Consider the following 18306-nt stretch of genomic DNA (forward strand, 5'->3'; position numbering starts at 1 on the left):
ATGCTAATATGAGGGCTGGGAGGGGAAAAGAATAAGCCTATTAGCAGTAGATTTACTACAAGGCTTGCTATGCCAGGGTCTAGATTTCCATTGCGGGCGTTTCAGAAAGCTTAGAGCAACTGGTCTGGCTTTAAGAACACACTACAGATGTCTAATTAAAAGCTGTAGGGTTACTTTAATACAGAATTACTGAGCTGACTGTATGGCAGGTGATGTGTAACACTCGTCAGTCAGGATCAGAAATGTCCTTCACTGTAGCTTTTCTAAGAGTATTGCTTTTTTCCTTGCATGTGGCTTTATTTAGTACCTGTGTAAGTAGGGTACAACTTACCTCATGTTCATAGTAAAATAGGTTTCTTTGAGTAGCACTGCATTGACTGAATACAGTAGTACGTATGAGAGTCTGTTCAGTTACTTGCTGTGAACAGACTGAGAAAAAAGTTGAGCTGAAACTGTTTAGCATTCATTAACATTAAACTTTACAAAGCCAGTTCTGGCTTTCTCAGGCTGCTTGGAGCAAGGTGTATCATGGTGTCTTTACATCAAATTCTGTGCAATAAACCTGAAGCTCTTTTTTTGTCCTTTTTAATTTTTATTTTAACTTCTGGAAGAGGCAGAGCTCTTTGGCCCCATTAAGATTTTTTTTTTCTGGCCATAAAACTTAATATTTAATTTTGATTCCTTCTTCTTTTGAATAATTACTGTGCCTCTTTCTCCTACTTCAGCAGAAAAAGGTGAAGCTGTCTTATATGGTTTCTGTGCAATCTGCCAAACACCACAGAAACTTGAGAGCAGCCATATTTTGTGCTCTGCTACCACTTTAGGAAGCCATTCACACCATCTATTTGTAGATGTGGAAAATACCAAATTGACTATGTACTTCCTATTGTTATGCACCTGGAGAATAAATGCTACACATTCTAGTAAAAGTATTTGCATTCATTTGAAGAAGCTTCATATTTGGTCTGCTTCAATAAACTTTCTAGGCTATGGCTGTTCAGTGCTTATTGCACCTAGATTCTGTAAAGACTGTTCTTTCAGTTGATACTCGTGTTGGTTTGTGTGTATGTTAGTGGTCAAATGGCAGAAATAGGGCTGTAGGATTCTTCAGGCCTCATAGAGAAAATTGCTTAATTTCTTTCTGAAAAGAAGCTTACAGAAAGTATTGGTAAACAGATTATTTCATTGGCCAAAGATAGTCTAAGCAGAAGTATCTTTATAATGTGTAACTGAGGACTTTGGTTAATACAGTGTTGTAAGATTGAGGTGATAGCAATTTCATTAATACAGTTTGAAGCATGAAACTGAGTTATCCTTGCACTACCATGTTTAATGAGTACTTTTCATTTTGACAGTCTAGGCAAAACCATTTCTACATTTTGTGTATCTTAACATCCTCATATGTATGTGTGTGGAAAAAGGTTTAAATATTGGAATTTTAAGGTCCTCAGGCAAGAAGAGCATTCAGTAATCAGTACTGTTACTGGCAACATTACTTCTGCCTAGCATTACTACTCATGCCTGGCAGCTTTAAGATGAGGGTAAAAAAGATGTCAAATAATAAATGATACAATTTTGAATTAATTTGTCAGTGGATGTTTAATATATTACCCATAAAGTTTTAAACTTTGGGCTATGTTTGTCTCTTTAAAATGAAACATTTCTGATTACCTTTTTTCTTTCCTGCTTCTGTTGCTTTCTTTGGTATATCCAAAAATGGTCATGTGGATTTTGGTTAAAATTCTGTGATTCATCTATGGGCAGAAAATAAATATGGAAGGCTTCCACCGAGAAGAAGGGTATTGTTATTAAGGGATATATTTCTCCCTGAACGTATCAAAGTGCAAATTTTCAAACGTATTTCTAAAGGTTGTTATTGACATGATCAGATGATCAGACGATCACACAGCATTTTGAACAGTCATGTGGATGAATTTTTCCAGAGGGTTTTTAATGGATATGAATTAGTTTATTAGTTGAGAGAAACAGCTGAAGTTTTTTTAATTTAAAGATTAAAACTTATATTTACTGTATACTTGGGAGGGATTAAGAAAGTGGTTTTCAATTTAAGGTATATATGTAGTAGCTAAGAAGCAAAGCAAGGAACAGAATTTTAAAAGTTAGTTGGCTGTGAACTTTTTTGATACACATCCAATACTAGAAGCATCAAATGTTATCTAGCTTTACTGCTAAATATGCTCTGGAGAAAATAGAGAGGCGCAAGTACTGAGTTTCGGCAATGAGTTATTTTCAAGATGAAATATCAGTTCTTTAGTATCCTTGTGGAATATACCTATACCAATAAGGTGGACTTTGTTGAGAAGAACCTTTAGAGCGAGTTCCTAGACACAGACTTGTAAAATATATTTCATTTTCAGAATGCTGAAGGAAGTGTACTGCATGTTAAATAGAAGTCTAGTTCACAGCTGATCGTTGCAGGAGAAGAGGGGTTAGGTGACCTGATCTTTCAATTTCTATTTATAGTTACTTTGAAGAAGTTGGCATGCTTGCTAACTACAGTAAGCAATACTATGTTATGCACTGGTGAAATCATGCCAAGGGTGGTTTGTAAACATAATACAATGTGGCAAGACTTAAAAGCCTGTAACAGTTAAATTGAGGATCAGATCTAATATTTCAAGGAATATGACTTTTGTTTTACTTGAAAGCAATTAGTTTTGTGTGATGCAGAGTTAAAATAGCTTTTGGGTTTTTAATAACAAAAAACTAACTAAAGGTAATAGAGCTTGAAATTTATTTTGAAAGAATTGCAGGAATTAAAGCAACTTTGAAGTAGCTATTTATGCTCATTTAGTTTTTAGTCAATTTTTCCAAGTCATTCTGAATGTGAACCAGTCACATTTCTGGGGATTCTATCAATTATTATTCGTAACAGTAGTTTCCAATACACTGAAATTAATGGTTGACAGTAATATAATCTTTTCTGCAGTTAATCAGAGTAACTTCAGTTATAGCTTTTTGTTAGAAATAAATGACTTCTAAATTACTACATTTCTGTATGGGGAATATGCAGGCTGAGGTGTATGCCTTTACTGTCAAAGGTAATATAAAGACTCATTTAATGATTGTCCGGAGTTTTAATTTTATATGTTGAATAATACATGCTAATTTTCTTTCCTTAATTGTGCGAGGGGGAAATGGTAGACTAATGTAATGCCTGTAATCAAGTCTGTCTGAAAAGAACAATGGGGTGTCGTGCTTAGTCATGCTTCATGTTTGATTTCTAATTTCTGTTCTACTATGAAGTTTAACTTGTGAAGGAGCTGAGCTGGGAGGGATATGCATAGGTAGAAATTGCAGATGTTAGGTCAATGTAGAAACTACTTTTAAAAATTAGTCCTCTTGCTGAACTGTACAAAGTGGTAATTGTGTTAATTTAATTAGATAATTTATGGCACATACAACTGTAGCTGTTCTGAATCAGTTTTCAGAACAGCTACAGGTAATTTTAAAAGCTGATAAATTTCAGAAATTTACCTTTTGTTACGAAATTCCTGGATTGAATAGGAATGAGATGAAATGAGAAGAACTGTTCTCTTTCCTTTTTCATTTCTGTGTTTGGTAAATACAGAATGGCAGTAAATCCTTTGAACACCAATCCACAATTTGGTCTGCTCTATTCAATAACCTTACAAGCATTTTTCCATCAACAAGTAATTGCATTTCAGTAATAGTGTAATTTGAGCTTTGCTTCATCTTCTTTGTCTATTTTTTTATTATTATTTACATTCATTGTTTACACAGCCTAATGGACGGTCTTTCCTTGATGTGTCTGAAGATGAAGTAATGCAAACTGTCCGTAAAGACAATATAAAGCAGCCTGTGGACACGGAGAAGAAGAATGAAAAGGTTAGTTATGGATGCAAAGCAACAGTGTTGAAATTTGATGTATATTATTTCAATATCTAATAACTCTGGTTTTGGTTTGAAATCCTGTCACTTACATGAATGCAGAGACAAATTTCTTTGTGAAGAGTACTAATTTGTAAGTAATCTAATTTGGAGTTGGAAGGAGCTAAAGCAGTATTTTCTTAACTTCTGAGACATGCCTTATCACAGAGTGTTTATCAGGGAAGCCCCACTCCCAGCCCCCCACTAAACACTGATATCTCTGTTCATCATGTGACAGTGTTAAGCCTACAGAAATAAAGTTTGTTTCATCTCGATGGCTTCTGTGGTGATGCAGCATAATGATAGTATTGTTAATTGCCTTGTAAATGGTCTACCAATTGGGGGACTAGTATTCAAAGGATTAAAACCATGTGCCTGCTTATTTATTTTGCCAGATGTATCCATTAGTAATTAGAGTTCTTGGTTTTTGATGACAATTGCGAGCTTTGAAGTCTGGTGTGAGCTTTTTGTTATGCAAATTAAACATTTACTTTAAAAATACCTTTGTAAACATTGATGTGCAATGTATAATCTAAAAGGTAACCATACTACTGGCAATGTTATTTTCTTGAACTGTGAGGACTAATCTTCTTGTTTTATCATATGCTGTCATTTATGGGCAACATGGATTGCTTGGGCCTTTGATAATTTTTTTGCTTGGTTCTTTTGCTAACATTGTGCATGAAGTTTTCCCACTGTCATTGTTTTCTGACTTATTTTCTTCAGTAAAATGCTTTTGTTGAGACTATACTGAGTTAAAAGAAAAGATTATACATAAATAGCCAGAAACACTTTGCTGTGAGGGTATTGAGGCACTGGAACAGGTTGCTCAGGGAGGTTGTGGATGGCCCATCCCTGGAAGTGTTCAAGGCCAGGCTGACTGGGGCTTTGAGCAATCTGGTATAGTGAAAGATGTCTCTTCCCATGGCTGGGGTTGGAACTACATGATCTTTAAGGTCCCTTCCAACCCAAACCATTCCATGATTGTTGTAATTTCTTTAGCTCATTCAAGTTTTAATAAATTTACTTGACTACCCTCCAGTAACTTCTTTTGCAGTTAGTAGATAGGCTAAAACACCGTATCCTTTTAGTTTGCTGTAGGACTTTAAATGTTTTTGCCATTGGCAAATTGAGTGACTTTTCTGTGAAATAGGTTTGCCTTAAAGTTCTGTGCTGGCTCTTTCTCTTCCCCGTGTTTTGCATATCAGATTAACTTTACTTTGTTCTTTTCCAAGAACATAAAACAGTTGAAATGTGAATGAATAATTATTTGCAGGTTTTCAAGTAGATAAGGTGTTTAAATCTTACACTCAACTTTGTCTTAAAACTGCAAACATAGTGATCTGAATTTTAAAATGTGAAGCTGCAGCTCTAGGAAATGAGTACCACTAAATGGATGTGGCTGATGATTCAAATTGTGTTTTCATATCACTTTTGGGGGACCGTAGGCAAAGAATGCTTGGTTCAGGAGGAAATTGTTACCCTTCAATTAAAAGCATACTTAAGAACGTCCTTTGAACTGCAGGTAACTGTGCAGGCTTCTAATTATTTGGTAGGGCTTCTCAGGGCATCTGTAACGTTTGTAACATAACCCTGCTGAGGTTGTAAGGAGTCCTGTGTGTCTTTGTACCATCTTTGGAATGGATGGTATAAGACAATGGCTGTCATTGAAGTTGTATGTGCGTGTGTGTAGATATATGAATACATATAATCTATGGCCTGAAGAGCGTGCTTGGTTTTTTTTGTGCTTCAATATATGCTTTCAATGAAAATCTCATATCCTTTGTGTTTCTCTATTTCTTGGCTGCTTCAGCATTGTGAATTTCATGCATGTTTTTCTGCTTTGTGGGAAGGAAGGCTTTGGATAATGTCTGGAGTCTGGCTGTTTACAGGGTTTATGATTCTGCAATTAGTGACTTGCCACAGTACAGGCGTATTTTTGGTGTTTAATGTAAGGGACTGTTACCTAAGAAATGTCTCTGTGGATGAGACCGTGGGAAGTTAAAATGTCATTGTCCATTCTGTTTGCAACCACATAACTGCTTTGTCTTGAATACTAGAAATAATTACTCGGCTAGAGATCAAGAAGAAAGGTTTAGTTTTTCTTTTATTCTTGCATAGGGCACAATGCATCTTAAAGACTTAAAAAATTTTGGCAGGCCTGCAGTATTCCTCATGTGCTCTTTGACTGTTGGCAGAGCCAACACTGGCGTCTTTGTGTGTTGCAGAAGGTGACACTCTGAATGCATAGACTTCTGCAAAATAACCGGCTGGCTTGCTATGGCTTTAGCATCTCTTGCTGTTTCTGTCAGTTTGGTACCAAGATAACAACTGGTACAGTACCAAGTTTAGCAGGGGGTGGGTTAACTGGGTAAAAAATGATGGTTCTGGTTTTTCAGAACAGGGTAACACAATTTAATAAAGTAAACACATTTTCAAGATTTGCGTTCTTGATCTTTTTAAAAAGAGAGTTTGTTAATCACAAACTTCTTTTTCAGCTGTTAAACTTTGATGTTTTCCTGAAAAGTGTAAAATTTGAATATTATACTTCCATAGGAGCTAGTTATCTAAACTGAGGTTACAGTTTGGAAGAGTAGTCATCTTGGACTGACTCTTGTCTGGGAGACTTCCGAAGTAATTTCAGGTGTTCTCTTAGTACCAGAGGACAGTTGGGTAGTTACAGCTTTGTAGATGGAGACTTTAGGATCTCAAGTTCCAGTCTCAGTGTAGCTGCAAATGGGAGACAAAGGTACAAACTTAGTAATCTTTCTCTGTTCGAACTTGAAGAGGCAGTTTATAACTAATTTGAATGCCAATTTTCACTTTCCTTTATAATTCTTTCCTTAGAAGTTGCTCTAGCAAGTAATTTGACTTGTTCATATTTTTAGAACCAATTCTTCTCAGGTTACTTTTAAAACCAGTTTTTCTCTTTTGAAGGCTTTTCAGAAGTTTGTTAGTTTGTGTGTGGGTTAAGGTGGTCTGCTGAGCAAATGAGAATTCAGTTTGGGTTCCTTAGTACATTAAACCAGGAGTTAACTGTTCAGATCAGTTCCTTAAATGTTATAGGTGTGTTGATGCAGCATTGCATATAAGCAGTGAATTTTTAATCATCTCTGCTGCACTAGCAAGCTATTCTACTCTCAGTACCTGTATTGAAGCTACAGATTACTTTCAGGACATGGTAACTCTGAGGCATATGAACTGCATGCCATTGTGGGGACCCATAGAATATCTGCAGCAGCTGTGGTAATAATTTAGGTGTTACCAGTTCTGAATTCTAGAGAGATTGTTAGACATTTCTTGGGACATTCAAGACTAGAAAACTAAATAGTGGGAACTCGGATATACAGCTGGCAATTACTAGTCTGACTCTGGCAGATGTATTCCAGAAAGATATCCAGCATTCTTAGAATATTTCAGAGACGGTGAATAAGTGATTAGTTCCTCATACAACATTTAAGTGGACAACCATATTTCTTTTTAAAGTCTTTTTTCATTCACGTTTATTTGGTAGTTCTTGTACCTTTCTGCACTAGGTTGAAAAGCTTTTCAATACTGTATTTTCTTTCTAAGAAGGTAGTCATGTCAATTTGCTCCAAGGCTTTCAGCAATATATATTCTCCCAGTATCTTGGGTTTTTTTTTTTCTCAATGCTATTTTTTTAACACTCTGTATTGTTACCTATTGCCCCAAACTATTTGCAGAAGTAGACATGTCTGTTCCTATTTGTTTAGGTTAGCTCTTATATCCAAGAAGCCATAACTGATGAAATCTTGGGGCGGGGGGGGTGGAAATTTTTAATGTAGGGGCTCTAATCACAGCTTATGTTTTGAAATAATATCCAAGCTGGATTTTTTTTACCTTTTTTTAAAGGAGTTACTGGCATTATTTATTTATCCATGTGTAACTTTATACTTCTGGACAAAACAAATTTTGACAGAGTGGGATATACTAAACAGCTCTTTACTCCTCTGTGACTGTGATGCTGCCAGCATTGCTGCTTCTACCTAGCTTAGTATTCTGCAGCATAAGTAATGTTCCCTCCACCTGCCATTTCTGTGCTGCACAAGTCTTTCACAGGGGGTTGTTCAGGAGAATCTGTTTTAAATTTCTGTATTTTGAGTGGGGGCAGGGAATTGTGAATTGCTATGCCAAGTAATAAGTATTATTAAGATAATGTTTTATTTTTGTTCTAGACAAAGAAAAAAAAGAAATCAAAGGGAGATTCCAAAACGGTTCAGGATACGTCTCGTTTAGATGGAAAGGAAGTTGATGAAGGTACTGAACACAAACGTACACAAAATGCAAACATTGTGGCTTAAATAGTTTAAGATTTACTTGTGTTTGGTTCATAAAGAAACATAAACTCGTAACTCTGTAGATCACATATTACATCTGGAAATCTAATCTTTGAAACAGCAGTATTTAATAACTTCAGATGATTTTTGTAAAAGTAATCTTGTAAAAACTGAAAAGTTATGGATAGTAGGGTGCTCATGTAATTCATGTTTTGCTCTGTGAAGCCAAGTATTATCACAGAAAAACTTACCTTTGGCCATTTGTTTGTGTTTTCAAACTAAGGTTGAAGCTGACTGGTTAAACTTCCCTCAGACTTCTGTTTGATATGATACAAGCTAAAAATCTTTCCTTCCTATCTGAGTTAGTGATGTTTTCATTTGGGTGATGTTTTAGGAGCCTGGGAAACAAAAATCAGCAACAGAGAGAAGCGTCAGCAGCGTAAGCGAGACAAGGTGCTGAACGACGGTGGCTCAGGAGAATCAAATCTCCAGGGTATAGAAAACACAGTTACTGTATCCATTGAACAGCTGATGCCTACACCATCACTTCCAGTTGGTCTCAGAAAAAATAAAGGTATGATGCTTGATAGGTCTGTGAACGTGTCCTAGAAAGATAACTGTAGTCAAATGCTTAAATAGTTGACTCTGTTTTGGATGTATGTTAGGTGTATTTGGAGGTGAAACTCTTGAGGAAATAATTTCAAGCTGTGTGAAAGTACGTTCTCATTGTGCAAAACGGCCCCTTTTCTAGCCATATTTTGAGAGAAGCACAAGAGAGTATTTTGGAGCAAGTGGCTAAACACACTGGCCTCCATCCACACTGGTGCGCTGTCTGTTGCATAGGCCTGTCCCTCTTCCTTCACTTGTTCTTTGTGACTCTGCCCTTTGTTTCCAAAAACTTCAAAGGCATCCCCAGCACTGCTTCAGGCAGCACCAACTCCTTAACTTTTTGAGTGCTTCCTTGTGAGAAGGTTATGCCCCTGAAATTAATTTAAAATATCATTCACTGCTTAACATGTTGACATTTTTTTCCAACATAGATTTAGTAGTATCCTGTACTAAGGCTGTTCATAATGATAAGGCAGATGTGGCTGAGATTTAGTAGTTATTTACTGTAGCTGAGTATTCAATAGATATGGCTGCTGCTGTTACAGAAACAAAAGATTGCATGGGCTGGCTTAAAGTGTGTGTAGGCACAGGAATTCATATTTGGGTAAAACTGAGAAATAGGTGATTTAATTAAATGAAACTTGATGATGTTCTAGCAAAGTGACAAAAAGACTGAGCACAACAACTCTCTGGTACCTTGAAATAATTTATTGAAATTTGTGTTCCTCACCCTCCTGTTTCATTGACACTCATTTGCACCTTGACTGAGTGTATAATTGTTGCCCTGAGGACTAGATCAGTTGTTTCCTGTTGCCTTTCTTTTCCCATTCGTTTATACAGAGCTTCAAGAAATGTTCCAGCTGTCTCTATGCACTGTTGCAAATTATAACTACTGTAACCCCTCCAGTCAGAATCCTTTATGTATCATACTTTTTTTGTACCTTATTTATCACCTTGTACAAGACTAATCCAAAAAGAATTCAGCTGTATCTAGTGTTTTCATTGTAAGGTAGAAGTTTAGAAATAGTTACAGGTCTGAAATACTTACAGCCACTCTTTGCTTGTAAATGACAACCTATGTTTTAGATTTATGCTCTTCGTTCATTAGGAAAGCAGCTAAAGTTTTTTTGAAATATGCAGTTACTTGGTATATGGGTCCTAAGTCACTTCGAGTGTGTTCTCTCTGCAACATAAACACAAATAATAAAAACCAGAGCATTTTAACTTTTATCCTTAAGTGTTCTGGAGTTGTCTTAATTTACTGTGAGGTACTAATATTTTCTTTTCTTAAAATATTATTATTGGATTGTTAGAAGATTTTTACAGGTGCTGCTGTTTAAAAAAGTTTCATCTAGCTTTGTTTCCTCTTACTTCTTAATCAGGTGATGCACTTTTGAATGCACAGATTAACAGTTCTAAACCTGCAAAGGGGGAGTCATCAATTCCACAAGGTAAAAAGTTTTCATTATTTGGCATCCTAAGTAACTAGAGAAGTATTTTACAGAAGTGAAAACAGCAAGTTTTGGTCCAGAATTTTGAGTTACTGACACAGAACTTTATTGTACATCTGAGTCTTTTGGCTATGCTTATATGTTATACTTCTAAGTTGCAGTTACTTCTTAAGAAGTTGAAAACAGTCTCTGTTACAAGTAGAAATACAATTCAATATTTTGAATTTTCAGACATTACCTATTGTAAAAAATTTTATGTACAGAACAGTAACATCTATTTTTAAGCTCTGCTGAGAAATAATTTATGCTAGCTTTTCAGACTTACTCACTTATTTGTGTTAATCAATTACTTGCTCAAAGAAAACTCTGATAACTGCAAAGAGCTCACAAGTCCTGATTATTGTTTACACTTGTTTCAGGCTGAATATACAAGTTACTCAGTTCTTTACATTATTCTTTGAGATTCTTTGAGATAAATACATTCATTTTGAAAGTTCTTATATATAAATACATGTTTATGAAAAGAATATATTTGACACGTCGTACACAACTTAAAATATATGACTAGTGAGTCGTAGCAGTTTTCTAATAACAGATACTGCTGTAATAATACTTGAAGTGAATTAGTTTGACATGATAAAATCAAGATGGTTGCTGCCTACATATATATGTCTAAAGCTGTGTTGCTTTAATCAAAAGTAGCTAGTGTAAATAAGCAACTCAAGAAATGAGTTATTAAAAGCACAGATCCAGAAAGTGAATCCTTTTCTGCTTGTTTTTGAGAGCTTTACTTCACATGCAAACTTCCTGTACCATGGCACAGAAGGAGGGAGCTGTATTCTTCAGAGATGCCTAATGGGAGGACAGGCGGCAATAATCAAGTTTCAGTAAGGGGAAATTTTGACAGGTCAGGAGGAAAAAAGTTTTTAATGAGAGAGTTCAAAGTACCTCTGGGCAATCAGCCTTTATGGTTTCCAGAACTTCAGTAACATAGTGTAATTTTGAAGTTTGCTCTGCATTAAAGAGAATGTGGGACTAGGTATACTTTGAGAGATCCTTTTCAGTTTTCTGTGATTCAGTGAAAATTGGCTGGTCATTTAGAAATTAAAGTTTTTTGAAAGAGAGTAGTATAATAAATAGAGAAGAATCAAGCTCCTGCTTCAGGACCTCAGCTGTCTTTTTGCAAAGTTGCAAAAAGGTTTTTCTACCAACTGCAGTTTGGTTTCTGTCTCTTCAGTATTCTTTTGTTGCCTTTCTCAAAGACTTCATATTACACTAGGAGGACGTTGACTGACAGGAGCAATGCTAGTGCTGTAGAGAAAGGGCAATAGATTTTGTACAGCAGTGGTGACCTTACAGATGCATGTGTTTGGAATTGATTTGTTGGAGAAAATCTAGGCGTATCTCACCTAATTAATTCTATGTCAGTGAGGCCAGCTTGAATTGGGCATGTTTATGCTGCCTGAGATACAAGTTCATTTGAAAAATAAAATGTTTGGTCTGTATGTTTTGTTGACATATGATACTGATTTGACTTGATACTGACATGAGGGTTTGGCTTACTGTTTAAGTGTTACAGTTATAATATTTATATATTTCTGAATTGCTTGTAGAAGAGCAGGTTTTTATTTTCCACTGCATATATAAAAAGAGAAAGATATACCTTGATATACAAAGCACTTTGAGAAAGGTTTGTGATATGTAGGAAGCGAGGCTGGATCCATTTGCCCTTATATTGTATAGGAATATAAATTTTAAAAACTTCTGTTATGATGTTTGTCTCAGTGTACTGCTGACTTCTCAAAGTATACATTTAACTTGCAGTGGTTAGTAATTTCTCATCAGGGTAACATGTAACAGAGACTCTTGCAGTGTTGTGGTCTTTTACCTTAGTGTAACAAAATATGTTACAAATGTTGCAAATGGAGTGTTACTATAATTTTTCTCTGTTACTATGAGTCTCTGTGAGGGATTCTATGGTCAGTATGATATCTATGCTCTTTGTAAATACTGTGTAGTGTTTGGGAAGTATTTTCTATACTTGGTAATTTCATCTACATCCTGCTTGGAGAACTGCTGCATGCACTTAAGAAACAGAAAATCCTCTTTTTAGTGCATGAGCTTTTCCACAAGTCATCCCCATACTCTCTAAGAGAAATTAGCTGACAGTGTTGAAAGTACCCTCCTCACCTTTTTTTCTAATCTAGAGGCACCGGTTCACCAATACATCAGCCCTGTAAAGAAAGGGATGAGGAAAGAGAGTACAGTTGGTGCTGTTTTTTCCTCCCTCTTCAAGTTAGTAGGCAGATGGTGCATATCATCTGAACTGGAAAATCAGCTGAGACAGAGCAACAGCCCTGTCTGTATCACACTGGGGTAGCAAAGCTGCTGTTCATTTGGGGTTTTTTTATTAAGTGAATGTGCATATAAGGAATATTTTAATTCTTCATCTAGTTCTTGTTTTAAATAATCCTTTTGTTATTGTTGTATTCAAGTTTCTCCGGGATTGAGTGAAAGCCACACAGTAAATGGGGGAAGCTGGAATGAGAAGTCTGTAAAAATCTCGTCACAGATTGGTGTAGGGGAGGAGAAATGGACATCTGTTCCTTCAACTGCAGCTGGGAAGAGGAAGACTGAAACATTGGCTTGGGGCCAAGACACTGGAGATGCTAATGGAAATGGAAAGGACTGGGGTGTAAGCCTGGTGGGCAGGCCATGGAAAGAGCGTTCTTTGTTCACTCCTATGGGTAAGCTATTTCCAAGAACTTGCTTCACAAAAGCATTTTTACATAAATGTATTTTTTAGTAGTGGATCTCTGAAATATTTTTATGTTTATATATTTTTAAAAATCTTGATGGGGTCTAGTGAAATGTTAACTGAACAATTTGTGTTTACTCCCAAGTTCTGATGGCTTAGTACCTATGTCTCTGTGTACAGTTAAACTGGGTTTTTTGAGTTTATCTGACATAAAATTATTTCTGTGAAGTAATGCAATGTTGTATATCACTTTCATAAAGTTCTGAAGATGATTACTAAGTCATTTTGAAGCGTAATTTCTTTTAAATGTCTTAAAACCCAGGTTGTAAGTCTATTCTGTTGGTCCAACATGATCAAATCAACTGTGTATGGTTTTGGCAGGTGTTGTTTTAGACTCCAGGCACGACCATTGTTCAACTCTCGTGACACTTAGTGTTACACTGTTTTTCTCATTGGAAATTGTTTTTTAGTGCTTAGTATAACTTTCTGCCTTTTTTACTTGTGCTGTCCATAGTAATAATGGAGAAGAGATTTCTTGATTTCTCTCTGGGCAACAATCATCAACTTACTAGTAAATGCTGTAACATGGCCCTTCCCATGGTTCAGTCGAAGTAATCCTCATCTCTTCTGGAAAGCAGTGTTCCTTTGTAGTCAGCAGTATTACTTCAGTCTTGTCAAGTCTTAACCCCAGCCAGCAGCCAAGCCCCATCCAGCCACTCACTCACTCTCCCACCAGCAGGATGGGGTGGGCAACTGGAAGGAGAAAAGCTGGAAAACTCATGGATTGACATCAAGTCAGTTTAATAGGGAAAGCAAAACCTGTGCGTACAAACAAAGCAAGGAAATAATTCTCTACTTCCCATGGGCCGGCGGATGTTCAGCCATCTCCAGAAGAGCAGGGCTCTATCACATGTAATGGCGACTTGTGAAGACAAGCACCATAACTCCAAATGTCCCTCCATTCCTCCTTCTTCCCCCAACTTTATATACTGAGCATGATGCCACATGGTAGGGAATGTTCCTTTGGCCAGTTGGGGTCATCCGGGCTGTGTCTCTTCCAACTTGTTGTTGGGAAGATCAGCCCCAGCCACCTTGCTGCCAGCGATATGAGAAGTGGAAAAGGCCTTGACTCTGTGTGAGCACTGCTCAGCAACATCCCTGTATTACCAACCTAGTTTTCAGTACAGATACAAAACACAGCCCTACCCCAACCATAATCTGCAGAAGTCTAGACCTTCTTTTATTCCTCTGGCATATTTTGAACTTGAGTTCTTGAGGCTAGATCTGATATACCCTTGGAAGCTTTACCATTGCCAAGCAGAAGTAAAGGGCTTTTTTTCATGTTCTGGCTAGATGCGTGGTGCTGTGTATTCTAATAAGGCAGTCCGTAGTGACTAACCAGTTTTTGTTTGTTTTGTTACTGAGGATACATCATGTCTACCAAGCTGATTTGCTTCTGGTAAAATGAATAATTTTGTGGGTGAAGGAGAGCAGTAAAAGTTTTTCATGATGACTTGACTAATGCTTTCAACATTGTCTCTGAGTGTTGTTGTATCCAAACTAGAACAGGTGAAAAACTGGTCAGGCTCAACTGGTCAGTAGGTCCTACTTTCCCTGGAGGCTGGTTACAAGGGGGATGTCACAGGGCTGTACTTGAAACTGTTCTGTTTATCATCTTTATAAGTGACCTGGAGGAGGCAACCATGTCATTCACATCTAGTTTCCAGATTACACCAAACTTAAATGTGGTGACAGGAATCAGTTAAAACAGTCCAGATCAGGGATCCCATCCAGAAAGACCTAAACCTGATGGGAGTAACGGGCCAACAGGAACCCAAAGAAGTTCAGTACAAATGTCAAGTACTGAATCTGGGTTGAAAGCAACCCTGGCTGCCTGAATTGCAGATTTGTGGATAAGGAGTCTTGGTGGGCACCAAGTTGGACATGAGCCAGCTGTAGATCCTAGCAGCAAAGGACACCAGCAGTGTGCTGGGATGCATTAACAGAGGAGTCTAAATTGCGAGGATGGTGACTGTCTACTTTTTGGACAACATCTGGAATACCTGTCTGGTTTTTAGCCCCTTCTTCCCCAATTAAGTAAATGTAATTCTAAATAAAAGCTACTATTAGTTTTTACTGACCATTTCTGCTTATTTTCTGCCTTACATATAACAGTCTAGTATGTGTTCATTTTTAAGTAACATCTCCTATTTGTCAAAAATTGTTCTGAGTTTTATTCCATTCTTTAATATATATATATATAATATACTCCAAGCTGTGTTTGATCTAGGTGTACTTTTCAAAACTTAATGATTGCAGTAATGGGAGGAATAATAGTATGGGGCTCAAAAAACGATTGACTTCACTTTTGTGAGAATTTTATATATAGAAAAGGCTGTAAAGGGAAGATTATCTTGGAAAGCTTGAAAATTGTTTCAAGCTGTGTGTTCATAAAGTAACATATCTATCAGGTCTGATTAACGCCCTCAGTTGTGTGAAATGTCATCATGGCTGGACTAGCCAGAGTTTTTCTGATCTGATTCATAATTAAATAGCTAAATTTTCAACATTGTCAGCAGTGTGTGACACTCTTTTTTTTCTCCTCTTCCCCACAGCTGCTTGGAATGTGGATGCAAGGATTAATACCTCTGAACAAAATTCTACTTCTTTCTCCTCATTTGGATTAACTCCTGGGGTTTCTGGTATGTGAGCCTTTCCAAAGATTCTTCTACCCTCTTCTATTCCACCAGGTGGAATAGAGTTTGCCAAGTGTTACTAATATGCATTTTCTCATTTTTGTTTGAAAACAGTACTGCAAAGAGGTGGAAGACACTTTAAAAAGCTATTTTATGATGCTGAAATTATGCAGTAAAGTAGCTGTTTTAAGTTGATAATCAAAAGCTAGATCAATCACAGAATATTAGTAAGAAGGTTGGAACTAAAGGGGGTTGGAATGAGATGGTCTTTAAGCTATGTCCTAACCCAAATCATTCTATGATTCTGTGATTTCTTATTTAGCTTTCTTGTTTGCATGTTAAGCCTAAATAATGGGCATAAGAGATTGCTCAGCGTTGTGATGTCTCAAGTTAGAAATCTGAAGATTTCTTTCTAGGAAAGCCCATTAACTCCAGTCTTCTGGGAGGTTTGTTATTTGATGATTCAGTTTTTCCCTCATCAAGGAACTGAATCACTACTTTGAAAATACGTTCCATAGGCAAAATTTGAAGTCTTAAGTCTTTTCTCTGTATGACAAATGGAAATGCTGAAACTCTGGGATTTTCTTTTTTGAAGGATTGTGTGCTATAGACTACAAAACTATCTTCATAATAAATCTTGTGTATTAAAAACTAACAAGTCCTAAAATTATTTATTATACAGTAAAGGGATCTGAGGTCAGGTTTTCTGCTCTTGCTTGCTAACACCATGAGCCTTAGGCATAGCAGTTTTCTTATTGGAACTAGCTGGCCAAGTGCTTATGCACTTGGGCTGTATTTGCTTGTATTGCAGTTCATAGGCTTTTAACTGTTGAACTCAGGCTCAGTGTCCAGTGTCTTAATTGCACAGAGAATTCTCATTTTAAAAAAAATTCCGAAGCTGCCACCTGAATCCAAGCTCAGTCTCTAAGCTAAAACTTAACGCAACTTTATTAAATAAAGTAGGATGGCACACTGAGCTAAGATTCAGCTGCAATACCTTTTCAACTTTGAGAGAAATATGACGAGGTGAAGTATATTAGTTTTCTCTGATGCACCTTTAGATGCACACACAATGTTGTAATACATTGTAATCACAAAAGAAGTGAGAGCATGTCCATGTTTCTGTCATCTGAGGTGTCTCTTGCAGAGGTGTATATAAAAGAGACCTGAGTTCTATTCAAACTCAATTTCAGACGTTTCATCATACAGTAAAATATTAACTTATTTCATTCTTACAATTAGTTTCTGTTTTACCTTTTTATGAAATGTTTTTGTTTGTTGTTTATTTTCCTGAAAACAATTATGTTAGATGTGTAGCACTTTCCGTTATCATGACTAGTATTGAACTTACTGTTCTGCAGCTTTTATGTTCTTGAAACCTTTGCTTTAAATGAGAATTGAATTCTTAGTAATGTTTAATAGTCTGATCTGCAATGTGATTAATGAGGTTTTGTTCTAGTGATCTTTTAAGCTTCTCCCTGTAAGAGATCTTATTGATACAGGGTAGCAATTTTATTACCCGTGAAATTTCATTGTGTTCTTCAGTTTGAGGAGACTGTTTGTTTTTACTGACCCTTATCTCTTTTCGTGTTCTTCTCATGAGTTTATTTTGTCTTCTTTCTTCAGCTTCCTTGTTTTCTGAATATACCTCATGCACAAGAACCTACTAATTTTCTCGTCTTCTGCAGTCCTTAAAATCTGACCTTTTTCTTTGAGCCTTTTGTCTTCCTTTCCTACTTTGATTGGACTTCCTTCCCAAAGGAAACTTCAGGAAGCTTGCTAACTCACAAGTACAATTTTATTTATTCTTTTTCAGGTTCCAACAGTGAATCAGTTTCTCAGGCTGGTACTTCTGATTTTCAGTGGGATTTAAGTCATGCTCAAGCCCCTGTTGATGACGAATGGTCTGGGTTAAGTATGTTCCTCTAAAATGTTCATTAACAAAATGTTAATTACTGTGATAGTGTAGTAATTTATATATGCTACTTGTATTAGACAGTGGGTGGGTATCTAAGGAAAAACCTGGAATGCTTGACTTCTGTAAGCTAATGGACAGTTTAAAGGTATTAGAAGTATTTTGATAAATTCTGATAGAAAGTGGTTAATTTTTAGGAAAAATACTGGGATATCGAACTCAGAAGTGAGAGAGAGCTCATGCATTTTAAAGTAGAAAAATCTTTCTAATAAAACAGTCTTGCTGCAAGTGATGAGAAAAATCTACTGCAAGTCTGCAAAATATGTATTCAGTAGTATCTAGAATTTGAATCAGTTTGTTTCTACAAGTACCTTACAGGAAAGTTAAGGTGGCATCATACTCTTGTATTTAATCTAACTTGCTTTCTCATTTGGCAAACATCAGGAAGTTTCTTGCATATATAGGAAGCATATACAGGATAGAAATAACTGAAATTACTTGGGAGTTGTAGTGAAGTTGGTGTTTACTCCCCACTTTCTCCTCCCTGTTAGTGAAAAAGCATAGTGCATCTCATTATGCATTGACCTGAAGAATTGTTCCAGAAGTTGGCAAAAGCCTTGCATGTTATCTTCTCTCTAAAAATAACTTATTGCAGTTAAATGACTGG

At 36.4% G+C, this 18306-nt stretch overlaps 1 protein-coding gene across 2 annotated transcripts in view; it reads left to right on the plus strand.

Moving 5' to 3' along the window:
* Nucleotides 1-18306, plus strand: part of MTDH (metadherin) — a 33858-nt gene that overhangs the window by 2543 nt on the left and 13009 nt on the right. For both annotated transcript variants that reach the window (XM_088177558.1, XM_014879758.2), the window contains exons 2-8: nt 3766-3870; nt 8109-8190; nt 8605-8784; nt 10202-10270; nt 12766-13017; nt 15644-15730; nt 17541-17639. In XM_088177558.1, coding sequence (XP_088033684.1) covers nt 3766-3870; nt 8109-8190; nt 8605-8784; nt 10202-10270; nt 12766-13017; nt 15644-15730; nt 17541-17639 — 874 coding nt within the window. The remainder of the gene's footprint in view (nt 1-3765; nt 3871-8108; nt 8191-8604; nt 8785-10201; nt 10271-12765; nt 13018-15643; nt 15731-17540; nt 17640-18306) is intronic.

This window comes from Sturnus vulgaris, chromosome 1 (genome assembly GCF_052056855.1).
Source record: "Sturnus vulgaris isolate bStuVul1 chromosome 1, bStuVul1.hap1, whole genome shotgun sequence".
Taxonomy (NCBI): Eukaryota; Metazoa; Chordata; class Aves; order Passeriformes; family Sturnidae; genus Sturnus; species Sturnus vulgaris.